Consider the following 24898-nt stretch of genomic DNA (forward strand, 5'->3'; position numbering starts at 1 on the left):
TCCAACACAGCTTCTTCTTAGCTGGATCCCAAAAATGCCTAGCACACCTATACAAGGAAATGTGACTGTCTTAACCAATAGTGGTTATCTTTCTTTAAAATTTTTTCAAAATCATTTGATTATGTCACCACATTGCTAGGGCCCTTTCCATTCATTGAAAGGGGGAACTGTGCAAGTGAGGGATTCTAAAATTGAAGATTCATTAACTTTAGAGTAAATCCACCAATCCCCCACTCCCTGCCATTTTTATTAAGCATATGCAGCAGTGGCTTCCTGAGAAGGGGATAGGGAAAGTTAACACTTGAGTCCTTGCGTGTCTAAAGATGTCTTTAGCCCACCTTTACATTTAATTATTAGTTGGTTATGAATAGAATTCTAGGTTGAAAATCATTTTCCTAAAGAACTTTGAGGGTATACTAAGAAGTCCAATGTCATTCTAAATCCAGTTCCCTCTATGTGATCTGTTTTATATATGTTTTCTTTTGGATGATTTTAGGACTTGTTATAGGTTAAATTGTGTCCTCTTAAAAATCATATGTGAAGTCTTTTTCCCCACTACCTCAGAATATGACCTTATTTGGAAGTAGTGTCGTTATAGATACAATTACTTAAGATGAAGTCAATAGGGTTGGTTCTAATCCAATCTGACTGATGTTCTTATAAAAAGGGAAAATTTGGACAAAGAGTAAACACACATGGGGGAAGACAACAGGAAGAGACACAGAAATAATACGGTCATCTACAAGCCAAGGAGAAAGGCCTGGAATAGGTCCTTCCTGCACAGCCCTCGAAAGAAACAAGCTCTGCCAGCACCTTGATCTTGTGCTTCTAGCTTCCCAAACTGTGAGACGACAATTTTTTTTTTAAGTCACTCAGTTTGGGGTACTTTCTTACAGAAGCCCTGGAAAACAAATACAGGACCTTCTCTTTATCTTCAGTGTTCTAAAATTAGATCATGATATGCTTTTAATTTTTTTTGTTCTGACTTCCCTTTTAATATGGAAACACAGGCCCTTCATTTTGGGGATTCTTAAAATGTCTTTAATAAGCTGCTACCTTCAGTTTTCTGTTTTTTCTGAAATTTATGTTCACATCTGAATTGAAATTCTTAGTTTAGTCCTTTAACTTTCTCATTTCAAATGTTTTTATCATTGTCTTTTTTTTCACCACTTACTGAGTGATTTCCTCAATTTTGTGTTCTAGCCCTTCTTTGAATATATTTCTACTGTATTAGTTTTAATATCTAAGAAGTCTTGTTTCCTGAGTGTTCCTTCTTTCATATTATTCTGGGTTTGTTGTTGTCTGTATCTTCTTTTTCTTAATTTTTTTTTTAATTCAGAAGATTGGAGGTTTGCATTGGGATCAGTTTGGCAGGTCTAATTGGTCTTGGCTTTTTCACTCACACACACACTCCTGCTCATTTAATAGATGGGTTAAGAGCAGTTATCTTTTCATTGTTCCCTGTCTCAGGGGAAATCATTCAATCTTTCACCATAAAGTATGTTGTTAGCTGTAGCTTTATTTCAGAATTTCCCTCTGTCAAGTTTAAGAAGTTCACTTCTATTCTTTTAGTTTTCTGGGCATTTTTATCGTGAAGGATTATTGATGTTTTTTCAAATGCTTTTTCTGCATCTATTGAGCTGATTACTTGATTTTTTTTTTTTTTTTTTTTTGGCGGTACGCAGGCCTCTCACTGTTGTGGCCTCTCCAGTTGCGGAGCACAGGCTCCGGACGCGCAGGCTCAGCAACCACGGCTCACGGGCCCAGCCGCTCCGCGGCATGTGGGATCTTCCCGGACCGGGCCACGAACCTGCATCCCCTGTGTCGGCTGGCGGACTCTCAACTACTGCGCCACCAGGGAAGCCCAATTATATATATTTTCAGTATATTTTTACCATGAAAAAGGGAGAAAAGTCACTATATCCCACCTGAATGGCTAAATGGAAAGAGCTAAACAGTATCAAATGTTGGCAAGGATGTGGAACAACCAGGACTTTAATACATTCCTGGTGGGAATTATTATTTCCACAGTCATTTTGGAAGGAAAATAGCTTGGCAGTATAATCAGAAGCTGAACATATGCATATATTCAATTCCATTCCTATGTATATGCCGAACAGAACTTTATGTATATTTTTACCAACAGATCTGTATATAAATGTTCATAATAGCACTATTTTAATAGCCCAAAACTGATAACTTAAATCAATAACAAAATAAGTTGTAGTATCATCACACAATGGAATACTGTATAGCAGTGAAAATAAATGGACGATCGCCAGGGAAGTCATGCACAAACCTCATAAATATAATGTTAAGGGAAAGAAACCAGAGTCAAAGAGTACATACTATGTGATTCCAGTATGTAAAGTTGAAAAAGCAAACAACATTCATCTATGGTGTTGAAAGCTAGGGTAGTGGTTACCCTTGAGTGACTGCAAGGGGGCACTTCCAGAGTTGCAGTGATGTTCTGATTCTTCGCCAGGTGCTAGTTTCGTGGGGTTGCTTATCTTGTGAAATGTCATCGAGTGGTATGCTTACGATGGCACACTAGCTAATACTTGCTGTTCTGATTGCGAGCTAATACCTGGGCAGGGAACGGCTAAGTCTAGATGAGAGTGCTTGCGGTTCTGATTGCTAGCTAATACTTATTTCTATCCACTGAATAGCCCGAGGGGACATGAGTCCTGTACTTGCTTTGTTTACAGACCTTCAGGGGGAATAAGCGTTTATAAAAAGAATAGGGGGATAGTGAAGGAGAGCTTCCCAGACCATAGTCTGACTTTGAGCCATGGCCCTGGGGGGCAAAGCCAGAAAGGAGTGGAGGCCAGATGCAGCACTGCTGTTGGCGCTGAGCATGTGTGTGAGGTGGGGCTGCCCTTGACTGGACACTGGGTCTCAGACTGTGGCACAGCTGACATCACAGAATCCACTGTGAGGCTACAGCTGGGCTTCGGGACCTAGAAATTCAGACAAAACACTGCATGCATTCTCAGATTGTTTGTTTTTTTATTTAAATTGCAGTAAGGAAGCTGAAATGGGCTCTCCAGGGGTATTTCCCTGAGCCCTGGTCCCCTTTGCAGCTCCCAGCTCTAGGTCCTATTGATGGGCTTCAGCGGTCACTGGCTCCATGGTGTCAGATGTCACACCGCCAGTGATCTCCAGCCCCTGGCCACTCTCTGCTGTCTCTACGACGGCCTCCATTCGGGTCCCTTCCACTGGCTTCGCCAGGATGCTCACATATTTATCGCGTGAGGAGGCCACTGTCTTTGTAGTAAGACTGGCTCTGACGTTCCTGAAGAAAGAGCTGATCCTGCTGAGTCTCTCGGTGGTGGGACCTGAACTCGCTGTAGATAAGCTCCTGCCCGATTTGTGCGAGGTCCTGGACTTGTTGGTGATGGGAGCACGGCTGATGCCTTTGTGAGCAGTGCCCTGCTCGCTGACCCCCGGGCTGCCGTGGCCTTTGTCCTTTTGGTCATTGCTAGTGGCTCTGCCGCCGCCTGAGCACGGGCCAGCTGCTTTCTGGATGGTCTTGTTCCCCGCTGCCTTGTGGTGGCTTTCCACTGAACTGCAGAGCGAGGGGCTCATAAGAGCTCTGTCCTCTCCCCAATGCTCCCTTCTCTCCCTTCTTCCCTTGCAGGCCTGGGACACCCTCTGTGAGCTGCCATCCTGTTCACTCACTTTGCCTTCCTGTGGCAAGGTTGAGATGAGGGTCCCCTCGTCCTCCCCGTCGGCTCTTCCTTCAGCAGTCTTGCTGGTGGGTTCTGCTCCGACCACAGTCACGCCGGCCTCTGGGGAGAGACTGGTGGACGTGCTGGAAGCATACCCTGAACAGTTCGTGGCACCTGCCAAGCATACCCTGAATTGTTCGCAGCACCGTTTTCCTGCTCCTCGGGGATGTTCTGGCAGTGCCCCCAGTGGCTATGTGGGTTTTCCTTCCTCCTGGACCGTTGCTGGCTGTGGCTGCTGTGGCCGTGCTCTGCTCTTCAGGGGCAGGAGACTTGATCACTGCCACGCTCAAAGCACCCGCTGCGGTGCCTCCTGCCACCCCTGCTGTCTCCACCTTTGTCATTGCCCACGACGCTGACGCTTTGTCAAGCACTGTAGATTTTGCTTTTGCGGTGGTCACATCGGGCATGGTATCGGACTTGTGGGAGTCCAGTTGGATCCCCTCCCCACCAGCAAAAGCTGCAGATGTGGCCCCGGACAGCTCAGAGCACGTGTGGAGGCTGCAGATGCTCACCTGGTCCTGATCCCACATTTCTTGGAGATCCTCCACTGCCGGGCTCCTGCCGTCCTCCTCCTCCTCCTCGAACACAGGCAGGCCGATCATGTCCCAGGCTGGAACGGCATAGGTGCGGCTGAGACTCTCCACTGGTGGTCGCAGGAGGTAAATTAGCTCTTCCCAAGAGGTGAAGAGGTCTTCCTGTGCGTCCGGAGGGGCACACAGCTGCAGGTACCAGGAGCGGCCAGTGACAAACTGCACGCGCAGCTGTTGTTTCTCGCGATTGTGAGTGGAGATGCTCACGAACGTCAAGGGAAGGAGCCTGGTGAGCTCTAAGGTCTTTGCAGGCTCGTGGCTCTTGCCCTTGGCGGCCTGGCTGTGCTCAGCATGCTCTTCACAGCCGGTGGCCCATCGGGCCAGCAGCATGGTGTCTGGGAGTGGGAGGACGGGGCTGCTGGATGTGATGCCCACGGTCACCATGCAGACACAGTTGTGCACGTCAATCAGGTCTCCCCTCTTCGTGATCTGGATAAAGTCGCTCTCGAATATCGGTGCGTACTTGAAGATGTCATATTCGCCATTGCGCAGTTGCTGCTGCAGCTTCCCCGTGGTGGTGTTGAGCAGGCCCACGCTGGTGCTGCTCTGGGCCGTGTGATATGGGAGCAGAGTGTCCCCACTCATGGCTGTCTTTGATCACGACAGGCAGCGCGGTTAAGGTGGGCCCCTGGCTCTTCCCTCCCTCGGCCTCACTGGCAGAAGAGCGAGCTGCGGTGCTCCTAAGTCACACACAGGCGGCCCTACGGCAGGTCTTCCAAGCCCGCCCCACAGGCCCCACCTTTGCCTCAGGGTCTCCCAGAGGCAGGGGCGTGCGTAGGGGTACAGATGATCACAGTGGGGACGCTGTAGGGTGCCTGGACCCCAGGCTGAATCTCTTCAAGTGTGTAGAGAGGTATGGTAGGCTCCCCCTCTGCCTCCCCTCACTTCTGCTTCTGGGTTTTTATCTCCCCAAGAGGCTGTGGTGAACTTCAGTCCTAGTGAGAGAAGTAACCACTTTCTCAGCCTAACCCCCTGGCACAGCCTATTTATCCTCTGGGCCCTTTGTGACCTATCACTGTCGCATAGCCCTTTGCCTCATTGTGACCTATCACTGTCACATAGCCCTTTGCCTCATCCCCCAGCTGCCCCCTCAGGGCAGGGCCCCCATCCTCTCCCAAAGGAGGGGGAGAACATGTCCTCCCGCGGAGGACAGGCCCATCCTGCCAGGGACCCAGGTGCGTACCGAAATAAAAATGTCTTCAACTGGGAAAGTTTTGTGTGGGTCCTTTTTCTTTTCCTCCCCCAAATTCAGCTACTGGATGAAATCTATAGGAATGTAAGATGATGGGATAAATTTGAACCATTTAAGCTCATGGTTTAATTGTATCGAATAACGTAGAGTTGGCAGTTGCGATCCTTAGTCTGTCCTTTCATAAAATCTCAGTAAAAGTTGACGACGGTGATTTTTAATAATCACGTTAAAAATTGCTTCTCCTAGGCACCATGCTGCATTCTTCACATATGGTGGTAAGAATGCACTGAGTTTGGTACTGTTAACTACTGTTCCCAGTTTATAGGTGAAGAAATTGAGGTTGTATCTCCTGTTTAAATTCCCAGAGCTAATGGTAGCAGAGGCACTATTTGAATGTAGGTCTACCTGATTCTAAAGCCTGTGTTCTGAACCACTACAGTACTTAGCCTCACAAAGAAAGCTTGGCCCAGCCAAATGTTTTCAAACTGGACTGATCTAACTACCTTTAAGAAGACCTATTTGGTGCATTATTAGAAGTTGCGTAATTAAGTTTATGTGTGTATACATGTTATGGAGAGAACCCAAGACAGCAGTTGGGCTGACGTGAGGATTAAATTATCCAGGGGATCACTCAGATCCTCCCTTCCTTTATGCTTGTGCAAACAGCCTGTGTGTGGAAACCTACTTATTCTTATGACATGTCCTCCCCCAGTGAAATGGGGGGTGAGTAGTCTGAGATGTAAGCTTTGATTCCAAGAGCCTGCCAGATGCCGTCCTGTAGTAACCTCCCTACCAGGCAGAAGTGGTTTGGAAGCCTTGACGCCTGTGGGGAGCATGCACCATTAGACATCCGGCCTCACTGCCACTCCCACAGAGCTAGTCACAGAACAAGTGATTTCTAAATTGTGACTTGAAAGTTCTGAGAAAGGCCCTTGCTGCCAACTCTCTTATCTCCAGTTTGATGTTATGCTTGAAATCCCACCATAGAGATTCATTCCTTGAGGATAAAGGCTATCTTTCTTTTAAAGTACACACACCTGTCCCTCAACAGATGACTGGATAAGCAAAATGTGGTCTCTCCAAACAGTGGAATATTGTTCGGCCATAAAAAGGAATGAAGTACTGATATATGTCACAACATGGGTGAACTTTGAAAACATTATACTCAGTGAAAGAAGCCACATATTGTATGATTCTATTTACAGGAAATAGCCAGAAGAGGCAAATCCATAGAGACAGATATTAGATTAGTGGTTGCCTAGGGCTGGAGGGAGCAGAAAATGGGGAGTACAGGATTTCCTTTTGTGGTGATGAAAAATTCTGGAACTAGTGGTGATGGTTACACATTATTGTGAATGTACTGAATGCCACTGAATTGTACACTCTAAAATTACAGTGGTGAATTTTATCACAAGCATACACACACACACACACACACACACACACACACACACACACACACACACTCCTGCTCAGAACCTTTATAGTTAAAAAACATAGCTTCCAGCTTTAGAGAGGTCACCTGTGTGACCTTGGGCATGCTACCTAGCTCTCCACTTCATCTATAAATTGGGGATAATAACAGTTGCCGGTGAGGATTAAATGAGATAATGCATGTAAAGTATTGAGCATATTGTCTCACTCAATAAATGTCAGCTATTATTGGCATTAGTTTCAACTGGCCCTTTAAGCTTCAGTGTGAATTCCTTCCTGACAGCAGTTTTCGGTAAGACAAATACAGAAGCTTCTGGGGTTAGAGCCACCATGAGAACTCAGAAGGATCTTCACTGGACAAACCTGGCCTCCTTTGAGGTTTTTTCTCAGGCAAATCCATGAAAACACTTTACTCCACGGAGAAACTGCCTGAACACAACCAAAGAGTATGGGATGCGGAAGAGAGGAAAAGCTTGGTATGGGTTTGGGTTTCAGGGTTTCTTTAAAGCCCGTGGGAGAAATTCAGATAAAGATGGAAAATAGCATTTTAGCTCCTGGCAGAAAGTGGAAGTTTCAACTCCAGAACCCCTGTCCTGGGCCAGCACCCTTTACAGCTCTTTATTCTGAAGTAGGTGTCAGGCCAGATCTCAGGGAAAGGCCAGGGGACAGGATGAGGGCGGGAGACAGGAGGGAGGGTGGGCTGTCCATGCCCTGCCACTGTGACATCACAACCCCAGCAGGTCGTGGCCCAAGGAAAAGACCTTGTCAAACCAGGTGTCTGACTCTGGCAGAGATCCCATCCAAGTTTATTCTTTCAGAGCCCCAGTTTCCCTCTCTGTCGAATGTGAAGCTAGATGAACTAAGCAAATTGATGGTAAATACTTATTAATCCTTTCTTTTTAAAGTACGGAAACATAAACTTGGTTACAGAAAACAACTATTTTTAATGCATTTGTTAAGAGAACTTACAGTTCCACTGATGATTTACATGCGTTTCTCAGATCAATGTTTCTTGCCATCGCCACTTCCCCCTTCCTTCCTCTCTAATTCGTTGTTGTCCATGGCAGCTTTAAAACTGTCTTAAGTTTCATAACGGCTGATTGGTGGCTCATCCAGAAGGTAAATGCAAGGAAATTCATCCCCCTCCACCAAGACAAGGAAAATAGATTATCTCCTGAAAGAAGTGGTAAATGGTACTTTGCCCAGATGCTCTGTGCAGGTTAGGAACTGCCCCTGATATGTAGTTAAAGCAGCAAAATTAGGATGCCTGTGTCACAGGTGATAGTTTAAAGGAACTATACATGAGTTCAAAGGAGCAGGCATGCTTCATGTGCATGAACATTCAAGGAAGCGAGGATCTCTCTGAAAAATGGCATTGGTGGCAGAGTAGCCAGTTTTTATTCCCAGCCTGTGAGTGTTACATATGTAACACACAGGGAAAGAGCAAGGGACCCTGGTTCTGTTTCAGACCTAAGGAATCATATGCTCTGGAGATTCCAGAAAATTAGATGGACTGTTTTCTTTGAATTATCACACCTATCCTGTCTAAAGTTATACTCTCTCTTCCTCCCCATCCTCACTGCCATTCTTTTCCAAATTTGAAATACCTGTTTGCAACAATGAGACACAAACTTGGACCTTATAAGAGATGTAATTCAAGTGAACACGAGGAGTTCTGTGACAGATTGTAAGGTTCAAGTTGAGCAACAGGTGTACATTTTAGGCTCTTGTGTATTCAGAGAAACTGGTAGTTGAGGTATTCAGATTCTATATCAAAATTCTATCTTTTGGGCTTCCCCAGTGGCGCAGTGGTTGAGAGTCCACCTGCCAATGTAGGGGATATGGGTTCGTGCCCCAGTCTGGGAAATCTCACATGCCGCGGAGCAGCTGGGCCCGTGAGCCATGGCCGCTGAGCCTGCGCGTCCGGTTCCGCAACGGGAGAGGCCACAACAGTGAGAGACTCGCGTACTGGGAGAAAAAAAAAAAAAAAAAAAGGACTTTTTCTAATATATCTCTGGGTGATCCCTATAAGTCTCCTTTGCTGGTTGCTCCTTATGACCACATCTCTAAATATTGTTCAACAGGCTTTAGTCCTTAGAGCTCTTACCTTTTTTAAACTTATACTAAGTTGTTTTGTCATATCATCCAGTCTCAGGACTTGGGAAAATCCTATTAACTGGATGACCTCCAAATTTATCTCCAACCCAGTTTTCTCCCCTAAACTCCAGACTCTTACATCCAACCGCCTACCCAACATGTCAACTTGAATGTCCAAGAGGGATCTCAGACTTACATTTCCAAAATTGAGTTCCCTGTATTCCTACCACCCAAGCCTATTCCTGTTGCAGTCTCCCCCATTTCCTAAAATGGCAACCTCACCTTTTCCATTTCTCAAACTAAAAACCTTGCAGTCCACCATGACTTTTCTCTTTCTTTACAGTTCATATCTAATTAATCACTGTTACCTGTTGTTGCTAACTTCAAAATATATCCAGAATCTCACTACTTTTCTCTATATCTATTTCTATAATCCCAGTCAAGTCATCATCATCTTTTCCTGGATTATAGTAATAACCTCCTGAATGGTTCTCCTTACTCCAGCTTTGCCCGACTCCTATCTTCGTCTATTCATAAAGCAGCCAGAATAATCTCTTTCAAATATAATTCATACCATATCACTCCTCTGCTTGAACTCTGATAGTGTCTTCTCAATTCACTGAAAGTAACAGGCCATTTACATTATTTTTAATCTTTTGAGATATAATTGACATATACCACTGTGTAAGTTTAAGCTGTACAACATGTTGACTTGATACATTTATATATTGCAATATGATTACCACTGTAGTGTTAATTAACACCTCCATCATGTCACATAATTATTATTTCTTTTTTGTAGTGAGAACAATTAAGATCTAGTCTCTTAGAAACTCTGAAGTTTATAATACAGTATTGTATTGTAAACTATATTGTTGACTATAATCACTATGCTGGTGACTGGAACTCCAGGACTTATTTGTCCCTTAGTTGAAAGTTTGAAACAAATCTCCCCAATTCCTCCACAGTCCCACCCCAAACCCCTGGTAACTACCATTCTACTCTCTCTTTTTATGGGTTCTCTTTGTTTTTTTAGATTCCACATATAAATTATATCTTACAGTATTTTTCTTGGTCTGTCTGACTTATCTCACTTCGCTTAATGACATCAAGGTCCATCCACGTCCACTTACATTATCATGAAAAAAAGTAAGGTTTCAAGGAATACATCTTACAAATGATGTAAAAATATTATAAAACCTATAGAAAGTTACAGGTTATAAAAACAATAAAAGAGGAGCTGAGTAAATTTTGAAAGACCTAGATCTAGTCCATGTTTATAATCAGGAAAAGCTTTATACTAGCAAATAAAACATCTCCAAAAATTGATCTGTTATCCTAGTCAAAACCTTTAATAGATGAAAGAGAAAACTGCCAAAAATAATCAAGACTCCTGAAAAATAAGAACAAGGATGATCTAGATTTATAATAGGTCTTAACATATGATATCACTAAAATATTGTATTATTAACACAATGGTATAATACTGACTGATGAAAGAAGAGAGAGACTGGAAATAAACTACACACAAAAAAATTGATATATGACAAAGGTGTATATTGTTTTCCATCAAGAAAAGAGTATGCCAATTCATACACTCATATCAATTTCAGATAGATTACGGACTTAAGTATGAGAGACAAAAGTATGAAAGACAAAAATGTTTAACTCTTAGAAGAAAATTTAAGAGACTCACTTTACAAGTCTAAAGAGGAGTTTTTAAAACAAAAAAGCACAAAATCACAAAGAAAATTTTGACGAATTGGGCTCTATTAAAATTAAGAACTTCTGTTTATTAAAAATTACCACAAAGACAGTGGGGAAAGATATTTCAAAACATAAAACTGGGGACTGGCAATATAACATGAAAAGTTCTCCCACAGTAAATATAGGATAGATGAAAGAAATTGAAATAAAAAATGGCCAAATTCATAAAGATGCATATACAGAAAGGAAACATGATTGGGCAAGAAACATATAAAAATACACTAATCTTTAGCAGGGAAAAGATCAAATATCATGTGACACTGACAGAAAATTAAAAAGTCTTATTATGCTAAATATAGGTGAATATGTTCATCAATAGGAACTTTTACATATTTCTGACAGGAGTATGAACTGGTACAACCTCTTTGGAAAGATATTTGACATTATCAATAAAACCAGAATCCTCACCTATACAGTGTAGCTAGAGAAGAGAAGAGGTTTGCACATAGAAGACCCAGAATTGCCAAAGCAATCCTCAGGAAAAAGAACAAAGCAGGAGGAATAACCCTCCCAGGCTTCAGACTACAGTAATCAAAAGAGTGTGGTACTGGCACAAAAACAGACATATGGATCAATGAAACAGAATAGAGAGCCCAGAAATAATCCCACACACCTACGGACAAATAATCTTCAACAAAGTAGGCAAGGATATACAATGGGGAAAAGACAGTCTTTTCAACAAGTGGTGTTGGAAAAGTTGGACAGCTGCATGTAAATCAGTGAAGTTAGAGCACACCCTCACACCATACACAAAAATAAACTCAAAATGGCTTAAAGACTTGAACATAAGGCATGACACCATAAAACTCCTAGAAGAGATCATAGGCAAAACATTCTCTGACATAAATCGTACCAATGTTTTCTTAGGTCAGTCTCCCAAGGCAATAGAAATAAAAGCAAAAATAAACAAATGGAACCTAATCAAACTTACAAGCTTTTGCACAGCAAAGGAAACCATAAACAAAATGAAAAGAGAACCTACAGACTAGGAGAAAATATTTGCAAATGATGTGACTGACAAGGGCTTAATTTCCAAAATATACAAACAGTTCATACAACTCAATAACAAGCAAAAAACACCCAATCCAAACAGAAGACCTAAATAGACATTTTTCCAAAGAAGACACACAAATGGGCAACAGGCATATGAAAAGATGCTCATCATTGCTAATTATTAGAGAAATGAAAATCAAAACTACAATGAGGTACCACTTCACACTGGTCAGAATGGCCACCATCAAAAAGTCTACAAATAACAAATGCTGGAGAGGGTGTGGAGAAAAGGGAACCCTCCTACACTGTTGGTGGGAATGTAACCTGGTGCAGCCACTATGGAAAGCAGTATGGAGGTTCCTCAGAAAACTAAAAACAGAATTATTATTGATATATGGTCCAGTAATCCCACTCCTGGGCATATACCCAGACAAAACTATAATTCAAAAAGATACATGAACCTCTATGTTTGTGGCAGTGCTACTTACAATAGCCAAGACATGGAAATGACCTAAATGTCCATCAGCAGATGAATGGATAAAGAAGATGTGGTGTGTTTACATATATACACACACAATGGAATATTAATCAGCCATAAAAAGGAATGAAATAATGCCATTTGCAGCAACATGGATGGACCTAGAGATTATCATACTAAGCAGAGTAAGTCAGAAAGAGAAAGACAAATACCACGTGATATCACTTGTATGTGGAATCTAAAATACGATAGAAATGAACATATCTACGAAACAGAAACAGACCCACAGACATAGAGAACAGACCTGTGGTTGCCAAGGGGGGAGGGAAGAACTGGGAGTTTGGGACTAGCAGATGAAAACTAGTATTTATAGGATGGATAAACAACAAGGTCCTATCGTATAGTACAGGGAACTATATTCAATGTCCTGTGATAAACCATAATGGAAAAGAATATGAAAAAGAATATATGTATAACTGAATCACTTTGCTGTACAGCAGAAATTACCACAACATTGTAAATCAACTATACTTCAATAAAATATTTAAAAAAGAGAGAGAGAGAAAAAGTTTGCAGACAGAACCTTCTCAATATCTACAGAAGCAGGTATTTAATAGATTTATACTATAGATGCTCAGTATACATCAGTCCACTTCATGATCAGAATTGTTGGCAATGGTAGATAACACTTATATAAGCTTAGATAAATAATTTTTCACATATAGTTTTACAAATTTTGGAAGACGTAGTTTTATTCTTAAGGTCTGATTTGTATAGAATCAGAGAAATAATCATCTTTCTTATGAAGAAACATGTAAGAAAGAATCTGAGTTTTGGTCAAGTCTCCATAACTTATAGGTTAGTTTTAAATTGGTTATTTAAAAATGAATATCAGCAATTAATATTTGTATCTGTGCTGCACATCTACACATTTTAATAGGTGCTGACATGTTCTGGATTTACAAAAACCACTATTTCCTTATGCCATTTGCAACTTAAAACACATTGGAAAAACGTGAAGCCCTATATGTATTTATATTTTTTAGAAACCTATAAAACATAATATTAAAAGAAAATATGGCCGAGAGTAAACCCCTACTCATTTTTACTGCTTTCAATATGCTTTTCCATTTGCATAGAGCTTTTTGAATTCCCAGTTATGCTTGTTTTCATTACTGCCTTTTGTTTTAGCCTTGCTTTTTGGAATTTTTTACTATATGCTAAGGAATATAAAACTGGGATACACAAACAAGGAAACATTAGTGACACTATATTTTCATCGAGTAACTCTAAAATGTTCCCACATAGGTAGGATTGTGCTGATAGATGGCTGTTTTACAGAGAGAATCTATCTACTTTTAACTATAATGTCTAAAGTGACAGAATCTCTGCCAGTACTTTCTATGAGAAGTAGTACATGATAAAAGAAAATATATGGTTTATGGAAGCAGAACAGGATTTAGAGATTTTGAAGCATATCAATATTTTTGGATTTCTCCCAAAAACTAACTCCTAATTATGAAAGCAATCATAAAAATAATACTGATTTTAATTTTGCTCTAGGAATCATGGCCTTTTCATCATATTTGAAAGGGCTGAATTCTAATGTTTGCGATTCAAAACACATTAACAAAAGGCAAAGAATTATCTCTAAAGCTTATTGCACCACAATGTTTTCCTGAGTTGTTGACAATATGTTCTGGTGAAAACGTTCACATGTTTATGCATCAAAGACTTATCATCTGAGTTAATTAAGCATGAAGCAGAAAACATTTTTGGAGCACTTGTTACTTGGACCTTTTTCATTTCTTTGTGGTGATTCACAGCACATACTGTTTGTGACAGTCACTGGCTTGCTGATAACTGAATGGGTTTTCAAGTTTGAAAAGTCTGATAAGCTTCTTGTCTCATGAGGCCAAAGCACTTAGTTTCTAAAGCTACCAGGCTGCTGTTGGTATAGTGGAAAGAAAAATTAACAGATAAGAAGAGCAAGAGCAGAGGGGGAAAGGAGTAACAGGATTTTTTCTCTTAATCTGGGAAAGCTGTTTACAGAAGTATTTTCCCTAAGCTCTGCTGTCAGAGAACCTGTCATCACATCATGACACGACTGGACTCTGCCAATGATTCTGTGATTCTATAATTTTTAACAGTAGCCTTGAAAACTGCCCAAACAATACTCTTTAATATCTATGGGCAAAAACCCACGTAGGCAAAATGTTTAATTAATTAACATGCTACTTGAGGGCAGAAGCCACAGCTAGAAATAACTGAAGTTTTGACATGGTCTTTAAAAGGCTGTAATAATTAAATTGTGCATATTATCAAAATACTTGAAGTTTCATACCCTGTTGATATAAAGCCTCCCTTCTTATAAATCCCTTTTATATTTCAGATATTTAGTGATTTCAATTTTCTGAAGGAAACACATTTTAAAAGGTTACCTAATGACAAAAGTTTATTCAACAAGCTAACAAATACTTAATTTCTCAGTCATAAACACAAATGAGATTCCTTCTCCTTCCTTTGAGCTAAATGGTAAATATTACTTCTTACTCTGAAAAGAGTTGGGCCTGACGTTATTCGCAAGGTGAAACAACTCCATTCGTGAGTTTTTAGAGGACTATAAATGAATTTTTTTCTACATGTTGAATTTTCACAAGTATTCATAAAATGTATTCAATCTTCCATTACCTGTAAAATCAAATTAACAAGTTTTCATCTTGGTAGTTAACTTATAGTGATATAATTTCAAGTCTTCAAAGTTAATATAATATGTCTATGCTGCTACAAGACCAGTGTGACTCTTACAATAAGCTCTGAATTTTCCTCCTTAGGCATGTATATAGTCAGAAAAATGACAGTATCATTTTGCTAGAATTTGAAAACAAGATATAAAGTATTCCAGTTCAAAATTATTTTCAAACTATTTCAAAAAAATTATCTCTAGGTCTCTCATTTCTTTTGGTCAAGGCAACTGTAAGATAGGGGAAAACACAAACACACTAAGGAAATAACTGCCTGCAGGATACCTGTATATGAATGTAAAATTATGAGAAATTTTAGATGGCTAAGGCCAATGGAAGGAATTATCTAAATTGGGGAGGAGAGGGAAATGAAAGAAAGAAAATATATAATAAAGCCAGTCAGTATTTTTTAGCCAATTGAAGGTCTAAAAAGATGAGTGATAATCTACCACTCCTTAAAAGTGGAAATAGTCCTGAATACATGTTGAGATATCATGATCTTTAAAAGAGTTTGTATAAAAAGCCAAAGAATGCAGAATTCCATGTGAATGTGCAGTGGCCATTCCTGCAGGTTTCCCTTTCACCATCTCAAGCATAGGATTTGATCACTCATGTATAAAGGCAACCGACAGTAACATCAGGTCCAGTGTTAACATCTGGTTGCATATGCATAGTTACCTGAAGTCACTAAATGTTTAAGTAAGTTACCACACATGTTATAATTTGTGAAGAAGTTTCTTTTCTTGACCTTTGGTTGATTCTCTCCCATATGAGAATCTTAATGTATTCTCTCTTCAGAAAAAAAAAAAATTATTTCCTAAGTAAAAGATAATAATGACAGGGGCTTCCCTGGTGGTGCAGTGGTTGAGAATCCGCCTGCCAGTGCAGGGGACACGGGTTCGAGCCCTGGTCCGGGAAGATCCCACATGCCGTGGAGCAACTAAGACCGTGCACCACAACTACTGAGCCCGCGTGCCTAGAGCCTGTGCTCCACAACGAGAGAAGCCACCACAGTGAGAAGCCCATGCACCACAACGAAGAGTAGCCCCCGCTCACCGCAACTAGAGAAAGCCCCGTGTGCAGCAACCAACACCCAACACAGCCAAAAATAAATAAATAAATTTACTTTTAAAATAATTTAAAAAATAATACTAATGACAAAACTGCCAAATTCCAAATTTTAATAGCAGTTTGATAAATTTTCCACTTACATAAGCAAAATTTTCTTCTTCTGTTCTCTCACCTTGACAGCGATAAAATATTCCTAGATCTAACGTATGTTTTAAATATATATTTGTTTTCACATGGGCTTTAGTGTACAAGGAATATTCATGCAAATAAACTTCTATTTAGACATACTGATAGACTTTCTTCATTTATCATTAAATAACTTCGAAATATTAAACTATTATGTCCTTTTCCTATATTTCACTGGTTTATTTTAGTCAATGAAAGGTTTCTAGAACATGTGGAAAAAGACCTACACACCAAGCATATTTAAAATTGCTATGTAATACGTGTGTTTTATTATTAAAATAATGTTATTTTATTCAGGTCTACATAATTCAATCTATTTGAATTATCTCCTATTTTATGTAGAATGAAGTGATGGGCTTTTTTTTTCCACTTGTCTTCCGTACTTGTTTGCTTTAGCAAGAATCAGTGGTCTGGGAATTGCATACCATTGTCGCTATTTATCTACTTTCATCCCTTTCTTTGGTCCTATGTCTCAAAGCACTGGGAAGGAACAAAAGATTGAATGATTTGTCTTGGGGCCAAACTTCATTGACTGACCCAAAAAATACATTGAAATTAAAAATCCTTCTAACCAAACTGAAACAGCATTGTGAAAGGAGTGAGTATGAGCACTGATTTTGTACCTGGAAGCTAAGCTTTATGGCCATTTATTAGTTTCACCTTATCGATAGTCCATTGAGAAGAAAGGATAGAAAGCTGCAATTTCTAGAGGCTAGAATCAGACAATAAACAAACTGATCAGTATACAGTTTCAGATTTTGATTTTCTGAGGTTGGAAGAATGGAAATGAGATAAACAGCTTAAAAATTCTAAGAGAAAAATGGAGACTTAGTGATGGGAATCCAAAGGGATTTCATAGGCATTTGTAACTAACCTAAGACATTAAAGGGGAAAAGAAATCTTAAAGACCCTTTGTATCAATGAGTACTAAATCTGGCTATGCATTATAAAAGGCCTTGGGAACTTTTATAATATACTAATGCTTGGACACCATATCCCAGAGATTCTAATGGAATTTATTTAGAATGAGGCATAGGCATAAGCATTTGTTTCAAAGCTCATAGGTGATTCTATTTTGCAGTCAGGGTTGAGAATCATTGGTCTAAATCACTGGATAGGAATTACCTTGGGATCTTGTAAAATGCAAACTCTGATTCAGTAGCTCTGGGGTGGAACCTGATAGCCTAACAAGCTCCTGGGTAAAGTCACTGCTACCGTTATTGCCACACAGTTGAGAAGCAAAAGTCCCATACTCTGTGAATTTTCATTCCTCCTGGAGGGAAGGTGCTGTATCAGGTGCTTAAGCTCCAGTCAATGGCCAGTAGGAGCAGGCCTTTATACTCCTGCACTGAACAGTCACTGGATGTTGGCTGCCCCAAGATGGGAATATGACTTTGGGCGAGATGACAACTGAGGGCTGTCTGACAGGAGTGCCCCCAGAGGCTGAGAGAATAAGTTCTTCAATCTTAAAGAAGGATCTTGGCAGTGCAGCATAGAGTCCACTAAAGTCTACTCCTTGTGCTTCTTGAATATCCTTATAAATTCTGGGAGTGGCTCATAGAGGATTACAGGCTTCTTTTCCTAGTGGAAACTTATAAAAGGACGGTCACTGGGACAAATGACAGTCATCACCACTGCAGCTGCTGTCAGGATTATAACTGACATCATCTCTGTCTTCTACCACCCATTGTAGATTCTTCTCTCCTAGACTAGCACTTCTTACTGGGTAGTGTGACATAGTCCCTCGTCCTTGAGGGGTCTGAGCCTTGAACATTATGTTCTCAGGTTGTGGCTGTTACACCTGTCCACTGACCATTAAAATTGTATAAGGAATTATCAAGCAGTGCCCAAGTACATGAACATATTCTTCCCTGTCCCTACTGTGTAACAGCAGCCCTACCTTCTGATAAAGCAAGTCGATTGCCCCTGTGATGAATCTTCTCATCTGCTAGCCCCTGAACAGGGGAAGCCCAAAGTTCCAGGCAGATGACACAGCTTATAATTCAATAAAGCTCTTGCTGTGTCCATGGTGAACCTGTTGTATACCTTGGAGAAATAGGACTTCTAAACCCTCAGAACCCAGGGCACACTTGACAAGAATATGTATTTGCTGTTGATGATGGCAGGTGTTTGATATCTATATTCGTTTACTTTGTCCTGAAAACAAACACGAGGTTTCTGGATCAGGGAAGATTATTAATACGACAGTAAGCACATCTGTTCCCCATACCTCATTTTCCCCCTTCCAGGTGATGCAATGCGAGCCATATGGTTGGGCCTGCAAGTGCACAAAGGAGGTTTCTTGCCCCAAAGGAGAAAAACCCCAAAATTATAATTCTGGGAGCAAATAGGGATTACACACTGCCCAGCTGCCTCCCTCTCCTCCAGAGAGAGAGAAATAAACTTTATCTTCCTGGGATAAACAAATCTTCTCTGGGAAGTGAAGAGGAAGTTTCCCAATTTTTAACCCTTTGGAATGTAAATGAATGACTGACATCAGATTTTATCTGCCTTTGTAATGTAAATACACACCTCTGGGAGAGAAATTTCTCAATCTCTCCAGAGGTCTCTATTCAGTCTTCTAAATTCTAGATTTGTCCTTTAACTGAGTTCCAGGTACAGAAAAACTGGGAAAGGATAAACACAAAATTTAGAGCAGAGCTCGCCTTTGGAAAGAGGAGATGAATAAGAATATGAGGGGACGCACAGGGGCTTCAAAATATTCCTAACATCCTGTTCCTTAACCTGGACACATGAGTTTCATCTTGTTTTATATAGCTTCTATATAGTTTATAATATATTATTGTGTATGTATAAAATATTGTGAAATATGTGGTTAATTTAAAATTTTTAAAGAATATCAGGACTAGTTTTCCATGCCTCATGTTGCTTTTTATTTACATTACCAGCAGAAATCCCAGCTCACTCACACTTTGTGCCACACTGCTTTATATATCTCCTAACCTGACACAAATCTACCACAGCTCTTCAGCATCCCAGTGTTTTCTAGATTCCTCTGAAATCCAGGATTAAATATCCCCATACTATCATCATCATCACTTTCTTTACCTTGATACCTTAACTCGGGACTCTGCAAATTACAGCCAGGTCAAATTCTGCCTGATGCCTATTTTTTGTAAATAAAGTTTTAATGAATCACTCATTCACTTACATAAGGTCTATGGCTGCTTTCCCACTATAAGAGCAGAGCTGAGTAGTTGTGGCAGAGACCAGGTGGCCTACAAAGCCTAAAATATTTGCTAGGTGGACCTGTACAGAAAGTTTGCCAACTCCTGTCTCATCTAAATCCTGGCTCTTTCCTGAGATCACAGCCTCCACCTAGCCCACTCAAGACAAGGCTACTTTTTTATTTCCCTTTCATATGTACCTCACAACTGGAAGATAACACAAGGGTGTTATTGATACTTCTAAACGATGCTTCCTTCTCTTGACTTTTAAAAACACAAAATATTTGATACTCATGCCATTGCCCAACATACTTACTTAGACAGCCATAACCTTTAAAGACCTCTCACAGACAAATCTAGCCCCCAGATTACTGCCAGCCAACCCTACTGTGATTGTACATTTGACCATGCTATTATCAACAACCTCACTAACTCACCTTATATTCACATCCCTCTCTTTGGCCAGGCTAGCCCATCCTTCCATCTAATTTATTCTGCAGCCCACACTCTAATAATATTTCAACTTTAACTACACAACCAGTCCACTGTTTCATTCTTCATTACCCACCCCCACTGCCTTTGAAGTCTAGTTTCCCTCCCTAGGTAACCTAATGCAGTGTTTCTCAAACTTTCGTGTGTATATGAATCCCCTGAGAATCTAACTAAAAACGCAGATTATGATTTAGTAGACCTGGGATGGGATCTGAACTCTTCATTTCCAACCAGCACCCAGGAAGGCTGCTGTTGCTGGTCCTCAGATCACAGTAGCAAGGGCCCAAATGTCATGTTCCATTAATTTAAGAGAAGTTACAGGGAAGGTTAATCAATGGGAGATGTTGAGTATAGTGAGTTATGTCTGAGTTTGCAAATGTGTAACTCTTATTAGGCTATTTGTGTTTGCTATTTAGAGCCCAGTTGAAGTTAGGTTCCTGCTTTCCTCTAGAAACTGAGAGATAAGGACTTTACCTTCCTTGATGATTACATTTCAAAGGGATGGCCCTCAGGTCCTTGAGAAAGTCATTCATGGGTCATAAAACTGGCAAAAGGCTTTTAAAAAGATTTATATCTTAAGGGGAATTTACAAGTGTTCTAAAGTAAATGCTCTAGGAAAAGGGAGATCAGGAGCTTAAGAGTCAGAAGCCTGACTAAAGTTTAGTCAACCTGAGGGAAATTTTAAGGCCATCTTGGTCAACTGCCTCCCATTTATCCTCCTTTCTAACTTTGATTCTCCCCTGAATCAGTCAACCAAACTCCTTCTCTCTCTCTGTCTCTGTCTCTGTCTCTCTCTCACACACACACACACACACACACATATTAATATTTAACAGTCTAGTAGTAAGTCGCTTCCCCAACAGTACTACTCCTGAAGCATGAGGGAAGGGTGTAGGGCAAAACCTTTAAAGAATGACATAGCCACAGGACATGACAAAAACTGGTATTAGGTCCAAGATGGCAGAAGATCTAACTTCCTGTAGACCTTGAACCTCATTATACTCTCATTGTAATACATTAGCATGCTAAATGACACACCCACCAGTGCCATGACAGTTCCAAGGCCAACCATAAAAGACCAAAAAGTGGGCGGTGGCCCAATTCCTGGAAATTCCCACCTCTTCCCTGAAATAGTTGGAATAATCCTCCCACTCATTAGCCTATGAAATTACCCAGCCCATAAAAACTAACCATGCCATATTTCAGGGCCTCTTGCCTTCTGATATGGCCCACACTCTGTCTGTGGACTGTGTTTCTCCCAAGGCTGTTCTTGACTTTTGAGATGGACTGCATTCTTGTCTATGGAATGTGTATTTCTCTAAATAAATCCACTTAGCTATCATTTTGTCTCTCAGTGAATTCTTTCTGTGATGAGACATAAAGAACCTGAGTTTCATTAAGTCCTGAGACAAGGTGTGTGATCTTAATTAAAAGTGGTTCAAGTCCCAATCTGGGTTTAGGCTGGGTTCGAGTACTGGCACGTGGGTTCAAGTCCAATCTGAGTTGCACGGTTTCACTCCCATGAAAGCCTATTTCTATTCCAATGTTCTCTGTGTCAGGAAATGCTACCACTGTACACATCAAATGCTCAGCCAAAAACCTAGGAGTAATCATTATTTTCTCTCTAAACCTTGACATCAAATTCATCAGCAAGTCCTTTGTAGTTCTACCTCAAATATATATTCTTTATCCATCCACTCATTATTTCTGTTGCTCCAATAGATATATAAGTAACACAAGGATCCATTAACTCTCATTGGTCTATTGCAATATCCTGCTAAGTAGCTTTTCTAACATTGTTCAAAGTCTTTCATACTCAAGTGATCATTTCAGTTAGGGGGGTATTTTGAGCTGGGATATTTGCATATAGGATTATTTATACCTTTGCCTTTATGAAACACTTATAAGGAATAATACAGAAAATAATGCTGTTATTTTTGGTGAAGAAAACCAATTTTGTATAGTTTATTTCCACCTAAATAAAATGTGAATTTTGTTTAAAAAAAAAAAAAAAGCTAACATTTCCAGAAGTCTACTTCAATAACGCTCAGCTTTCCAAACACTGTTTAAAGTTTCACCAATACTTAATTCCATATTATAAGCTGTGAATTTCACTATAAGGCAGCTTTAAGTGCATTTGTATTTATTATTCCTGTAAACAGAAGATAAGCATAATTTATGTATTTGTACAGAGCTCATTTATATTCCTTAAAAAATCCATATGTTGGCTCAGAATTAAAAGTTTTCAAGTCGGCCACTTGGGGTGACAGGTTTTCCATCCTAGAACCATGGCCCAGTTTGTCTGTAACCTCATGGAGAAGGCCCCGGTGCTGGTCAACGCTGCCATGACTTACTCGAAGCCTCGACTGGCCACATTTTGGCACTGTGCTAAGGTTAAGTGGTTCCTCCAACCCCTGCTGAGATCCCTACAGCTATTCAGAGCTTGAAAAACATTATCAATAGTGCTCAAACTGGTAGCTTCAAACAGCTCACAGTTAAGGAAGCTCTACTGAATGGTTTGGTGGCCACTGAGGTGTGGATGTGGCTTTATGTTGACGAGATCATAGGCAAGCATGGCATCACTGGCTATGATGTTTGAAGACCAATCTTTGCCTTATTATTTGGGAGTTCTTGGACCATGTGTGAGCAGACTGCTATTGAATAAAATAAAACAGTGTCAAAAAAAAAGTTTTCAGTGTTCTAACCAAAATTTATTTCAACTTTGTCCATGAATGTTGGTATAATAATTAGACACTAAAACCTAGATTTCATTTTGTAAAAGTATTATTAACCCAAAGTAGCAGTATATGATTACAAGTCAGAAGTTATTAGATTAGGCCTTTATTCTTAAAAAGTAAGAAACATCAATAAATGGAAAATCTATTATCAGTTTTTGACATAGATTTTTTGATGTCCTTTTCAAAGACAAATATTTTCCAAAAATCAAGGCTATTTCAAATTAACAATTTCAAACCCTTCCCATCATTTTTACCAGAATTCCTAAGTCATGTTGTATGACTTTATTACCAATCATTCATAAGCACACTTAAGAACTTTTCTATAAAGTATGATGAAATTGTCCTTAAATCTATAATTTCTAAATTGACTATGAATTACGAATCTGAAGGAAAAGTAATGCCTAAAAAATAATCATTATTGATAAATAGCCTATAAGAAAGAACTGTGATAATTATGAATGTTTCAACAGCAAACAAAAGCTGAACTTAATTTGGCTTCAGAAAAGAGAAAATTTTATTAATAAGCATATGTATTTCACAGAATAGAAGGACAAAAATGCAGCTGTATCTCATGAACAAATTGAAATGTGCGGGTTGACTGTCCTCAGTCTCTCTTTGTTTTCACATTCTTTCCTTCTGTAACTTCCTTCAGTTTTTTTCTCATGCTGCAGACCAGTTCCTCTGCTTTTTAGGCAAATCCCTCTACTCTTCAGAAAACAACTGAGTTTAAGATATCTGTCTCTATCCCAATTCCAAAATTCTTAGAGGATAGATCTCTTTTCTTACCTTTTATCAAAAACCTATCTCTGGACTACTAACTTTTGCTAAATAGGCTATAGTTTTTTCAGAGTGATTACAAGGATGGATGGAAGGTAGTTCCAGAAAAGTAATACGACTGGTCAGATAGAATAATAGGTATGTAGATTTAAAGACTCAATAGTATAAAGATGTCAAGCTACCCAAAGTGATTTATTAATTCAATGCAGTTATCATTAAAATTCTATGTTTGATGAAATATAAGCAGATTCTAAAATGTATTTAATTTCTCAAAGGACTAAAAATAAATAAGTTACTGCTGAGGAAGAAGGTGGAGGGAGGACTGGTTTTCCAAATATCAAGATTTCCTATAAAGCAAAGTAATTAAGACAGTGAGATTTTACGGCAGCATAGAAGTCAGACCAATTAAATAGAATAGAGGGACTTCCCTGGTGGCGCAGTGGTTAAGAATCTACCTGCCAACTCAGGGGACACGGGTTCAAGCCCTGGTCCGGGAAGATCCCACATGCTGTGGAACAACTAACCCCATGTGCCACAACTACTGAGCCTGCGCTCTAGAGCCTGTGAGTCACAACTACTGAGCCCGTGGGCCACAACTACTGAAGCCCGTGCGCCTAGAGCCTGTGCTCCGCAACAAGAGAAGCCACCAGAATGAGAAGCCTGCGCACTGCAACAAAGAGTAGCCCCCCTCGCCGCAACTAGAGAAAGCCCATGCGCAGCAACAAAGACCCAACTCAGCCAAAAATAAATAAATAAATTTATAATAAATAAATAGAATAGAGGTCCCAGAAACAGACATAATGTCCACAATGCAGATATATGGCAGTGGTGACAGTGAAGGACAGTGGGAAGCATGGTTTTTTTAATCAGTTGTGTTAGGAAAATAGTGTGTCAACTGTGGAAAAAAATTCAGTATGCCAAAAAAAACCCAACAAAACAAAAAAACAGTCATCACCATATAATATCTTGTTCCAAAGAGATCTTAATTTTTTAGATTTTTATGTCATGGATAATTTTAGAACTAAGAATAAAGGGATATTTAGAGGCTATTTTATTAGAAATTTAAATGAGAATTTAAACATGGCTAGTCCAAATTTTATTCTATATTTTCCTATTTTTGAAGATATATACCTAAAATGGACAATATCTTCTGAATAAAACCAACTTTTCATTATTGCAATGTATGAATGATGAACATATCCAGCTTATAAATATTGGTTCCAGATTGCAAATACATCTCTAATAATTTCAAATTCGTCATTACTTCTTGTTCTTCTTTTAGCACTTATATAATCAATACACAATGAAAAAGTTTTTTGAAACTTTGACAGCTCACGGTGCTTTTCTTCTGCTCCAAAATTGGAAAGTAGTCTCAGTTTTAGGTTTATAAATACGAACTAGATTGATGAAACCAGTGGAT

General features: G+C 39.9%; 1 protein-coding gene and 1 pseudogene across 1 annotated transcript; one reads left to right on the top strand and one right to left on the bottom strand.

Moving 5' to 3' along the window:
* Positions 1–3099: 3099 nt before the first annotated feature.
* LOC137227478 (Golgi-associated RAB2 interactor protein 4-like) lies at positions 3100–4906 on the bottom strand. The gene is made up of 2 exons (XM_067743455.1): positions 3859–4906; positions 3100–3827 (listed from the first exon to the last, which is right to left on the bottom strand). The coding sequence occupies exons 1-2, from the start codon at positions 4904–4906 to the stop codon at positions 3100–3102; spliced, it is 1776 nt and encodes a 591-aa protein (XP_067599556.1).
* Positions 4907–22251: 17345 nt separating this feature from the next.
* LOC137227519 (ATP synthase subunit g, mitochondrial pseudogene) lies at positions 22252–22562 on the top strand (annotated as a pseudogene).
* The last annotated feature ends 2336 nt before the right edge of the window (positions 22563–24898 follow it).

The sequence above is a fragment of the Pseudorca crassidens genome, chromosome 1 (assembly GCF_039906515.1).
Source record: "Pseudorca crassidens isolate mPseCra1 chromosome 1, mPseCra1.hap1, whole genome shotgun sequence".
Classification (NCBI taxonomy): Eukaryota; Metazoa; Chordata; class Mammalia; order Artiodactyla; family Delphinidae; genus Pseudorca; species Pseudorca crassidens.